The 11,759-nt window shown below is 33.7% G+C and overlaps 1 protein-coding gene across 1 annotated transcript; it reads left to right on the forward strand.

The window, feature by feature from the left end:
• The first annotated feature begins 1,301 nt into the window (after positions 1-1,301).
• Positions 1,302-1,962, forward strand: LOC125209689 (NAC domain-containing protein 102-like). Its single transcript, XM_048109274.1, has 3 exons — positions 1,302-1,497; positions 1,575-1,834; positions 1,906-1,962. Exons 1-3 carry the CDS (start codon positions 1,302-1,304, stop codon positions 1,960-1,962), a joined length of 513 nt encoding a protein of 170 aa, XP_047965231.1.
• The last annotated feature ends 9,797 nt before the right edge of the window (positions 1,963-11,759 follow it).

The raw sequence follows: 11,759 nt of genomic DNA on the forward strand, positions 1-11,759 counted from the left end.
CCAAGGAGGGCCTAAATATTTTACTTCAATGCTAATGTTACTGCTTTGTTCCATTAGCACTTAAAGTCATTTTAGTTTAGTAAGGGCTAGTTTGGTTAGAAGATATGTGAATTACATGAAATTGATATTAGTATTTTTTTTTTAGGACTATGGAAAGTATTGTTGGGTGTTTGGTTACAAACTAGGAGTTTGAAAAGGATTTTATGTTGTTTGATATATCATGGAATTTGTTGAATATGCTAGTCAAAATAACATATATAGCCCCCGCCAAATTCTGTATATCTATGTGTCCCCTTCCGACCCTAATCTTTGCCGCTTCCTATAAATACAATGACTACTCATTCCCGCGATTTAAAGGAGCACAACAAAGGGCCGGTAGCTCCCTTTCCCACACGTTCAGTTGGTGAGTGTCCCAATACTCATAGTGTCAATCTCCTCACTTTCTGGACTGCCGCCAGCCAACAAACAAGGTTTTGTATTCATTACCCGAAATGCGATACATTCTTTATTGATACAAATATGGCATCCATGGTGATGTGAGGATTGGATACGATCGTTACTCAACTACCTACTCTCAACAATTAAAATTGACATATAAAGCACCCATCAATTTTTATCTACCATATATTCCATTCCAACACTAATCTATGTAACCTCCCACAAATACAATATTGTTGGTTAATTCCCCTGAATTTGAAGAGCATAATTAAGGTTGGTAGCTCCCTTTTCCCGCATGTTCAGTCGATGAGTGTGCCTATCACTGATATCTTCACTCCCGTGACTACCTCTGGCCAACATGTATCATATTCATTACCCACAAGCGATACAGTCTTCGTTGATACAAATATGGCATCCATGGTGATCGTAAGATTGAATACGATCATAACTCAGCCACTTACCTTGAACAATTAAAATGTGAGCGGAATAGGATTAACTCAACGACGGAATATTAAACCCCAATGCAAATAAGAAAAGGTGTGAGTTCATACATTCTGCAACTAACCAAACAAGCCCTTAATCAGAAACACTTTCCTTTGTAAAAATTCCAAAAATACATTAGTTCAAATCAAATCTGAAGTCTTCACACAAAACTCCTAACACATGACAGGATCCTATTTGTAGATTTATTATGAATGTATGAAATATAAAATAGTAGTAAGTGGTAATTAATAATACATGCACATATTATATAAAGGGTCACATATGATACCAACGGAAATCAACTCATAATGGCATTGAGCTCTATAAATAGTGGCTAAATTTTTAACATTTCATACATCTCACTTATAAACTGAATTAAGATGGCCATTGTTTGGAGAGAGCATTCAGTTGTGGAGAGAGAGGTCAATATGCCGGCCGGTTGGCGATTTGATCCAACTGAAGTAGAGCTGATACAATTCTATCTCTCAAAAATAGTGGGCTGCAAACCTCTCCAGGCTAACGTAATGAAGGAGATCGATGCACACCACTTCTACCAGCACCATCCTCAGGATCTAGGTACGGATTTCGATTCATTCATTCATTTATCATATTCAGAATTATATATACTACTAATCATTTTGAATTCTTTGCAGTGCATGACTCGATGCGGCTCTTTGACGAATATTTCTTGGTCCATGGGGATGAATATTTCCATGGAATAATCAACAACATGAAACTTATCGGCGAAGGTGATGTTGGATCCTGGAGATCTCTGGGAAATGAAGAAGAAATAGTCGACAGGGATGGAAGCGTTATCTCCTTAAAGATCCATTATAACTTTTTCTATCCCGATTCGAAAGGAACAAATTGGACAATGGAACTATACCGTTTGCCTGTTCCCAAAAATGGAGAGGTACTATATTAACATTATTCATTTAATTTATAATTTACTTTTTTTAATTTTCTTCTTATATTTGTATCAAGGCTTCAAGTAGACCAGAGGTGGTGGTGACAAGGATCGGAGGAGCGGAAGAATGTTAAAGGGTTGACAATGTTAATTCTTTGGTTTAGATTAGTATACAACAATGTTTATTCTTTCTAGTGAGGAGTTGTTCTTACTATTTTGAACAAGGTTTAGTGTTGATAATAACAAACCCTATCCCTATCTTAAAGGGTTTTACTTTCACTGTTTTATTTTCTTGATTATACATAAATGATAAGATTCTCCGAACCAACTCTAAAATTCAATTTATTCACAAAATTTAACTAATGAAAATTATTCATCATTTAGATATTCTACTACATAATTATAAAGAATTATACTACTCCATCTGTCTGCCATTAATCATCTCAATTTGTCATTTTTGTCGGTCCGTGAATAATTGCTCATTTGCTTCAATATAATATTAATTCCTTATTTCAGTATAGTAGTAGTATAACCAATCTATATTTATAGTGTAGTGAGGAGTTGTTACTATGATGAACAAAGTTTAATGTTGATAATAATAATAATTAATAACAAACCCTATCCCTACAATAGGTGCTTTTATTTTCTTGATTTTCCATAAATAATACTCCCCCGTTCGAATAGTAATAAAGTCAGTTTGTCATTTTGGTATGTTCCATAGTAATAGAGTCATTTCCCCTTTTAGTAAAAGTCAATACATTTTTCCACACCTACTTTACTCTCTCTTACTTTTTTCTCTCTTCATCTCTCTACATTTTTCATTTTCCACTTTATTCCCCCTTTACTTAACTCACCTAACACAATTTTTTTTAATCTCCGTGCCGAAAAGAAACGCCTTCATTACTATGGAACGGAGGGAGAAATTATAATATTGATACCTCGAAAATTGCATTTATTCATGAAAAATGATCCTATACTTCACTCCTTGGAAAGCCATGAAACTATTATCACAATGTTATATATTGAAATATTAGTACAATGGAGGATATGAACCTAAGTAGTTAAATTATGTTTCTTGAGAGTTGACATTTGATGGAATTTGACTAATTGGATTTGGCATATTTAAATATTGAGAAAACAGAATTAAATAGGTCTTCTTTTCTTGATTAGTTGGAAATGAAATAATTTCTATTTCTAAAAGTTATTTGCTGTATTCCAGAATAATGGATATGATTATGTTTAAAATATGTGTGGGAGTGAAATTTAAAAGTTATACATGTAAAATGTCTATCAGTACGCATTGATGATTTTCTTTCAAATTACTCAATTGTACTATTTTTTGCATTAAAATAATTAGAAATCATAATTAATTAAGTAAATAAGTGGCATACAATATGAAATGTATAATCACTGGTAATGGAGGTCAAAATTCAATACACACCTTTTAAATATCCACAATCTTTCAAGACTACACGCAAACATACAGTAGTATAATATAAAAAGTAATTGAGATAAAATAAAATTTATTGTAGTCTTATAAGCAGAAAATGGGACCTATCTTATTAGAAAATGAAATTTATCATAAATAGACATACACTAATTAACTTTGGTGGACAGACTGAAATGTAAAACATTTCTATTAATTCTTCTTGGACAGATGTAGTATGATAGAGATGTCGTGTAGACACTCAATTTCCAAGCTCGTATCTTCACAGCGAAATGAAACGCAGGGTGATGTAAAGCGGCGAGAAGACTAAAGAGGAAAAGGGGATGCGGCGTGAAGACCTCGACCAAAAGGTGAAGTGAAGAGTGTGAGACCGTGAATACAGCTAACAAAGATCTGTTTATTTTGCCTTTGGCTCCAAAAAGTTAAGTTGGGATAAATCTCTTGATTTTGAGTTATCTATTGTCTAATCCCTTTAACCTACCATGCAGATAGGTTTCTTTTACTCCCCCGTCCCACAATAAGAGTCACATTTTGTCATTTTGGTTCGTCCCACAATCAGAGTCACGTTTCACTTTTACCATTATTGATAAGTTGGTCCCACATTCCACTAACTCACTTCACTCACATTTTATTATAAAACCAATATAAAAAAGTGGACTCTATATTCAACTAACTTTTCTAACTCATTATTTATTTACATTTCTAAAATTCGCGCTCACACCAAATATGACTCCTATTATGAAATGGAGAGAGTAATATTTTACCCCAATGCCAAAGTTACATATTTATCCTTTGTTCTATAAATTTAATATAAGAGTCAGTAAAATCCAGTGCCAAAAGAAAACTCTAGGGATCTAGTTTATGGTTATTTAATTTTTAACCAATATTGTTAGGGCTAGTTTGGCATCAATTGGATATGCTAGCAATGACATATTTTATTTACCATATGTCCCATTTCAACCCTAATCGTTGTCGCCTTCCATAAATACATTGTTAACTAATTCACATTTCCCGCGATTTAAAGGAGCGTAATAGAGGGTCGGTAGTTCCCTATCCCGTGTGCAACCAGTGAGTGTCCTTATAGTTCTTATCGATATCCTCATTCTGAGGACTGCTGCCGGTCAACATCAATCGTATTTATCATACGCAAGGAAATACATATATGGCATGGTGATGCTAAGATTGAATACGAAAGTTACTCAACCACTTACTCCGAACAATTTAAATTGACATATATAGCCACATCCAAATTTTATATAACCCCGTGTCCCCTTCCAACCCTAATCTCTATCGCTCTTCCATGAATACATTGTTGGTCCATTCCCGCAGTTTGAAGGAGTATAATCCCGCATGCAACCATTGAGTGTCCTTGTAGTATCTCCTCAGAACTGCCTTCAGGGCCAACATGTCTTACCCACGTGGCAATACATTCTTCATTGATACAAATATGGCATCCATGGTGATTCAGAATTGAATACGATCGTTACTCAACCTCTTACTTCGACCATTTAAAATTTAACCATATTGCCCCTATCGATTTTATTTACCATGTATCCCCTTTCAACTCTAATCTTTGCCGCCTCCCATAAATATATTGTTAGCTTATAGCCTCATAGCCTCAATTTGAAGGAGCAGAATAGAGGGCCAATAGCTCACATTCCCGCATGGAACCAGCGAGTGTCCATATTGTCATTGTCGATCTCCTCACTTCCAGGACTGTCGCCGACGAACATGTATCGTATTTCTTATCCACAAGCGATACAATCTTCATTGATGCAAATATGGAATCCTTGGTGATGTGTGGATTAAATACGATCGTTACTCAACTACTTATTCTGAAAAATTAAAATTGGTGTAGTATACTTATTTTAGTGAAGTCCATGAAAATCAAACCAAAAATTAGGCCGTGCATTTGTAAAAAAATCCAAAAAAATCATTTTTTTCAAATCAAAATAAAAAAATCTTCACTCAAGACTCCTAATCAGGATCCTGTTTGTAAAATTATTACGAATATAAGAAATATAAAATGGTATATACGACTTGGGCACGCGTGTTATTAAGTAGTAATAAATGATACATTCTCATATCACACAATCACACTTAATAACCAAACGGCATTACCCTTATAAATAATCACTGAATTTCGACCATTTCATTTATCTCACTTATAAACAGAAGAAAGATGGCCAATTTTCGGAGAGGGAGTTCAGCCCTCAGGCTGCTGGCCGGTTGGCGATTCAATCCAACCGAGGTAGAGCTGATCCAGTTCTATCTCTCAAAAATAGTGGGCCGCGAACCTCTCCCGGTTAAGGTCATGGAGGAGATAGATGCGCACCACTTCTACGAGAACCATCCCAGGAATCTTGGTACGGATTTCGATTATATCATTCATTTATCACATTCAGAATCATATATACCTCTAATCATTTTAAATTCTTCGAAGTTCATGGCTCGGTACGGGTATTTGGGGAGTACTTTTTAATCCTTGGAGATGAATATTTCCATGGAAGAATCGACAACATGAAACTTGTCGGAGAAGGAAATGTTGGATCGTGGAGAACTCTTGGAAGAGAAGAGGAAATCTTGGACGAGAATAGAAACGTTATCGCCTTCAAGATCCATTCTGCCTTTTTCTCCCCCAACTTCATGATTACAAATTGGAGAATGGAGCTCTACCGTTTGCCTATGCTCAACAATCATGAGGTACAATATTAACATTTCTTTCATTTAATTTTTAATTTATTTTATTAATTTTCTTTTTAAACACATATTTAGGATTCAGGCAGAGAAGAGTGGGTGGTCGCAAGGATCACAAGAGCCCAGCAATTTTATAGCATAGTTTAATTAGTGTTTGACATTAATTCTTTGTTTCAATTTCTATAATGAACAAAGTTGTGTCGACAATAATAACAAATCCTATCCCTACATTAAAGGGCTCTACTTTCCACCGAGTACACTACTTATTTTCTTGATTTTTGATAAATGATAAGATTGTCCAAACCACTTTTAAATAAAATTTATTCATAAAGTTTAACTAATGAAAATTATTCTTCAGTATTTAGATATTCTACTACATAATTCTAGAGAATTCTACTACACCTTCGTCCGCCATTAATTGTCTCAATTTGTCATTTTTGTTAGTCCATCAATAATTCATTTGCTTTAATACAATATTAATTGCTTGTTTCAGTAACAAAAAAAAAACGTTTTATTTTATTGGACTGAGGGTGTATTTGTTGTAGTGATCGATCTAAGGTGAACGCTGACAACATACTGGTGGTGTTGATCAATATATCCAATCGGATTACTAAATTTGGACCTATGTCTTATTCAAGAGACTATTGGAACAAATTTTGATTAGTTAAATATTTTTATTTAGATTTTTAAGTTAATTTTGGTTGGTTATAAAGTTAACTGACTAACCGATCGGTAACTAACCAAATTGAACAATAAATCTGTTCGATTTCTGTTTTCTTATTAAGGTAGTATAGTTTAAAAAGTTTGGAAAAAGATTAAATTAGTGAGGAGTTGTTGTTACTATTATTAACAAACTTCAGTGAAGATAATATCAAACCCTATAAAAACTTTTACGTTCCCCGAGTACACTTTTTTTTTACTTAATGATAGTACTAAGATTCTCTACACTTAATTAACTAATTAAAATTATTTTTGCCCTCAAAACTCTTTCCGATGTCTATTTAATTGTATTTTGTAATCGTCACCATGAAAGTTTGCTGTAAATTTTTTGTATTGCAAAATATATATGAAAAGGAAACTATAATATATGGGTGTGTCAATTGTTAGGGAAGATTTGGATATTGACATTTAATGGAATTTAAAAAATTGGATTTTGCATTTCTTGAAGTTAGTGATGTGAAATTTAAATATTGAGAAAACAAAATCAAATAGGTCTATTTTTCTCGATTAAATGGAAATGAAATCATTTCTATTTTTTAAAAATTATTTGCTATATATAAAAACAATGGATATGATTGTGTTTTAAATATGTATGGGAGTCCTATTTTATAGTTATACTGCACTATACACAGATTTTTTCTTTCAAAATATTTTAAGTTTGATGGAAATTGTACTATTTTGCGTTAAAATAATTTCGAAATCATGATTAATTAAGTAAATGATAAATGACATACAATAGCTAATAGTAATGGAGGCCAAAATTCAATACAATTGACCATATCCACAATCTTCCAAGATAGACTGCACGCAAACATATACTAGTATAACATTAAAAGTGATATATAGAGATTAAAAAAAAAAAGGGGTACTACTATTAAAGAGTTATTAGTAAAAATTAGGATCTACCTTATTGAAGTAAAATTTGTAATAGATAAAAGTTAGATTGATTTTGGTGGACATACCAAAATAAAAAATATAACCATTTTTATGAAAGGGGGTAGTATAATAGAGATGTTGTGTAGACACTCAATTTCCAAGCTCACCTTCACAATGAAATCAAATCGTAGAGTCAGGCAAAGCGGCGTAAAGACTAAAGAGGAAAATGGAACGTAGTCCGAAGACCAAAAAGGCGAGTGTGAATACATCTCATGGAGACCTGTTTATTTTGTCTTTGGTCCAAAAGGTTAAGTTGACATTATGGTTGAACTTTTATAACCCGAAAGAAATCACAACCCAATTAGACGCACCCAATTGACCTGCAATCCGAGTAGGGTTGGCCCAAAATTCAATGGGCCGACCTGATTGACATTCATGCACATATGTTTCTTTAAATATTTTACCTCAATGCCAAAGTTGCCTATTCACCCATTGTTCTATAAAGTCATTTTAGTTTAATTCTAAGCCAAAATATTTAGGGCTAGGTTGGTTAGTTGGTATGTGAAGTACATGAAACTCATATTACTAGTATGATTTTCTTAATACTATATATGGAAAGTAATGTCGGGTGTTTGGTTACAAAACTAGGAGCCTCAAAAGGAATTTTGCATTGTTTGGTATATCATCATTCATGGAATTATTTGGAAATTCTAGACAAAATGACATATATAGTACCCGTCAATTTTTATTACCCATGTGACCCCTTCAAACCCTAAATCATTGTCGCCGTCCATAAATACATTGTTGGCGCATTCTCGTGATTTGAAGAAGCGGAATAGAGGGCAACTGCCTTTCCCTCGTGCAACCAGTGAGTGTAATGATAGTCGATCCTCGATCTCCTCACTTTCGGGACTGGCATAGGCCAACGGGTATCGTATTTATTACCCATGAGCGGTACAGTATTCATCGATACGAGGACTAAAAGCGATAGTTGCTCAACCATTTACTTTGAACAATTAAAGTTGACATATATAGCCTCTGTAAATTTTTATTTACCCTGTGTCCCCTTCCAACCCTAATCTTTGTCGTCTTCCATAAATACATCGTTGGCTTATTCCCATTATTTAAGGAGCATAATAGAGGGTTGGTGATACAGTCTTCATCGTTACAAATATAGCATCAACGGTAATGCGAGGATTGAATACGATCTTTGCTCAGCCACTTACTCTGAACAATCCAAAATGGTTGGGGTACAAGACTTATTCAACTGCAAAAATTGTGAAAATAACCAAACGAGCCCTTATTAAGACACTTGTTTCAGCGTAGTCGATACCGAAAATAGGCCGTGCATTTGCAAAAATTCCAAAATACATTAGTTCAAATCAAAATCAAAATTTGAAATCTTCACACAAGAATCCTAACACATGACAGGACCTTATTTGTAAATTTATTATGAATATATGAACTATAAAAAAGTATATACGACTTGCGCACGCATGTTATTAAGTACGTAATAAATTCAAATATTATACATACGACATATATCCCAAATTATCCCAATCCCAACGGTTATCAATTCATATGAAATTATAATAAAGATGGTCGTTGTTTGGAGAGAGAGTTCAATTGTGGAGGAAGACCTCAGGCTGGCACCCGGTTGGCGATTCGATCCAACCGAAGAAGAGCTTATTCAGTTCTATCTCTCAAAAATAGTGCCTCCCAACCTCTCCCTGCTAAGGTCATGAAGGAGATTGATGCTCACGAATTCTACCAACACCATCCGAAGACTCTAGGTACGGATTTCGATTCATTCATTCCTTCCTTTCTCATGTTCAGAATCATATATATATACCTCTAATCATTTTGAATTTTTCGCAGTTGATGGCACGTTGAGGCTACTGGGAGAATACTTCTTGATCCATGGAGATGAATATTTCCACGGAAAAATCGACAAGATGAAACTTGTCGACGAAGGATACTTTGTCGGATCCTGGAGTTGTCTGGGAAATGAAGAAGAAACCGTCAAAGAGAATGGAAATGTAATCGCCTACAAGATCCGTTCTACATTTTTCAATTCCAAATCCAGGAAAACAAATTGGAGAATGGAGCTCTACCGTTTGCCTCTGCCCAACAATCATGAGGTACCAAGGATCAGAATTTATGTTCAGAATTCAGGTAGACAAGAGTGGGTGGTAGCAAGGATCAGAGTAGCACAAGAATTTTAAAGCCGAAGAAAGTTTAGTGTTGATAATAATATTCAATATTAATTAATTATTTGTTTCAATTTATATACACCAGTGTTTCTAGTGTAGAGAGCTGTTGTTGTTTCTAGATTGGACAAATTTCTAAGTTAGTGTTAATAATAACAAACCCTATCCCTTTAAAGGGCTTTACTTTCACCGAGTTTTATTTTTAACCTTTTAATATTCATATCAATCATATCCCAATTTTTCAACTTATCAATTCAATCCAAATCTTTTCAATTATATCGATTTTTAATTAATTATCATGACACAGTAAACTGACCTATTATTTCCACGCAAAAATGAGTTGTATGAAAAAAAAAATTTATATTGAATTTTTAGAATTAATTATCACGTTTGATTAAATTTGTCTATGATGATTTTGTAAAAACATAAGGTAGAATATATTAACATGTGAGTCTAACTGCTATATGATGTATTGATGTATGTCAACATAAGATAAAATATTAGTTAACTTAAATGGCTTTTTACATGTGGTAATATGTAACGTTAGTTGAATTATAAATGGCTTTTTAGATAAGGTAATATCGATGTGGAGGTGTGATCAATTGCTAACTTTTTTAAGTTGCTAACTCATCAACGCAATTTATTTAAAATCTGTGTCGCAAAGTTATCAAACTATTAAAAAAGTTAGCAATATAACGCAACTATTAATTGCGATTAAATTTATACTAGAAAATTAATGGTGATTGATCTCTAATTAATGGCAATTGATCTCTAAATTAAATATATATTCAAGAAAATTAACGGCGATTGATCTCTAAATTAAATATATACAATTGAAAATTAATGGCGATTGTCTGTAAACTCGAATATAAATAGGGAATATGAAATGATACTAGTTGAAGAGCATGAATGGCACGTTTTTCTTTGCAAATAAGTGCAATATTTTTGGTGATTTTAGCGTATGGTTCAATTGTTGGAGATTGCGTGATAGATATAGTAAAATGCGATGAAGCTGAATGTGCACGTATATGCAGTGAAGCTTATGGTGCGAACCTCATCAAGTCCTTTTGTCAAGATTTGCCATTTAAAGATTGGAGAGTATGTATTTGTGACCATGTCGGCGGTTCTATTGCGCTAACCGATCAACTTGTTCGAACATAGAGATTAAATCAACTTGAATGTTTTAGGGCTTGTTCGCCATCTTTAATTTATGTTTAGTGCAAGTAGTATGTTACTTTTTATATGGGTTAAAATAATCTGAGCAATATATTGTACCTTCGTCTCACTATCTAGGTCAAACTTTCAAAGATGTTAGTCTAAAAATAAGACGGGGTTTTTAATAAGATTAATTAATATGCATACCAAGGCCATATTCATATTATTGTTATTATTATTATTTTATCATTCATTCTTCTTTTTTCCATTTTAATTGCGTTTGTCATGCTTGACCTTTGTTAATTAAATTAGATATTAATATATAAATAAATAAAGCCATATTGCCTTGAAATCAGATAAAGTTTGGCAATTTATTCAAGGGCTAATAACCAAAAAATACGCTAATTTTTGGTCAATCCAAATTCTTACTAGAATCTTAAAATGTGTGAAAAAATACATAAGTTTTAACTTATGATCAAATTTCCTGGCAAAATAAAGTTGGATGTGCATTTTTTACACCATTATAAGAAGTTCGTTCTATAAAATACATCGTTTAAGGGAACAGAAGGTTAGATGACATAGACATCTTAGTGCACCACGTAGCGCAGTTGGCAACGGAGGGACAGATCTTGCTGCAATGAGTCTGGGTTCAAATTCTATTGTTGTCGTGTAGTTGTTTCCATCTCTCAGTCACAAGTGTAAGGCCTTGGGAGATGGGCTTCTGGCAGCCAGTGGGTTAAAGCCTCCCTCTTAACGGGCTACTGCGTATCCTGATTTAACCCCCTCATATGATGTCGGGCCGGAGTGTGGGGGCCGCCAAGGCGAC

This window comes from Salvia hispanica, chromosome 3 (genome assembly GCF_023119035.1).
Source record: "Salvia hispanica cultivar TCC Black 2014 chromosome 3, UniMelb_Shisp_WGS_1.0, whole genome shotgun sequence".
NCBI classification, from domain to species: Eukaryota; Viridiplantae; Streptophyta; class Magnoliopsida; order Lamiales; family Lamiaceae; genus Salvia; species Salvia hispanica.

Bases quoted from the DNA above. Each gene is read 5' to 3' on its own strand.
- LOC125209689 (XM_048109274.1), top strand. From the start codon at position 1,302: ATGGCCATTGTTTGGAGAGAGCATTCAGTTGTGGAGAGAGAGGTCAAT. The intron at 1,498-1,574 runs GTACGGATTTCG...AATTCTTTGCAG, and splicing joins GCACCATCCTCAGGATCTAG to TGCATGACTCGATGCGGCTC. The intron at 1,835-1,905 runs GTACTATATTAA...ATTTGTATCAAG, and splicing joins CTGTTCCCAAAAATGGAGAG to GCTTCAAGTAGACCAGAGGT.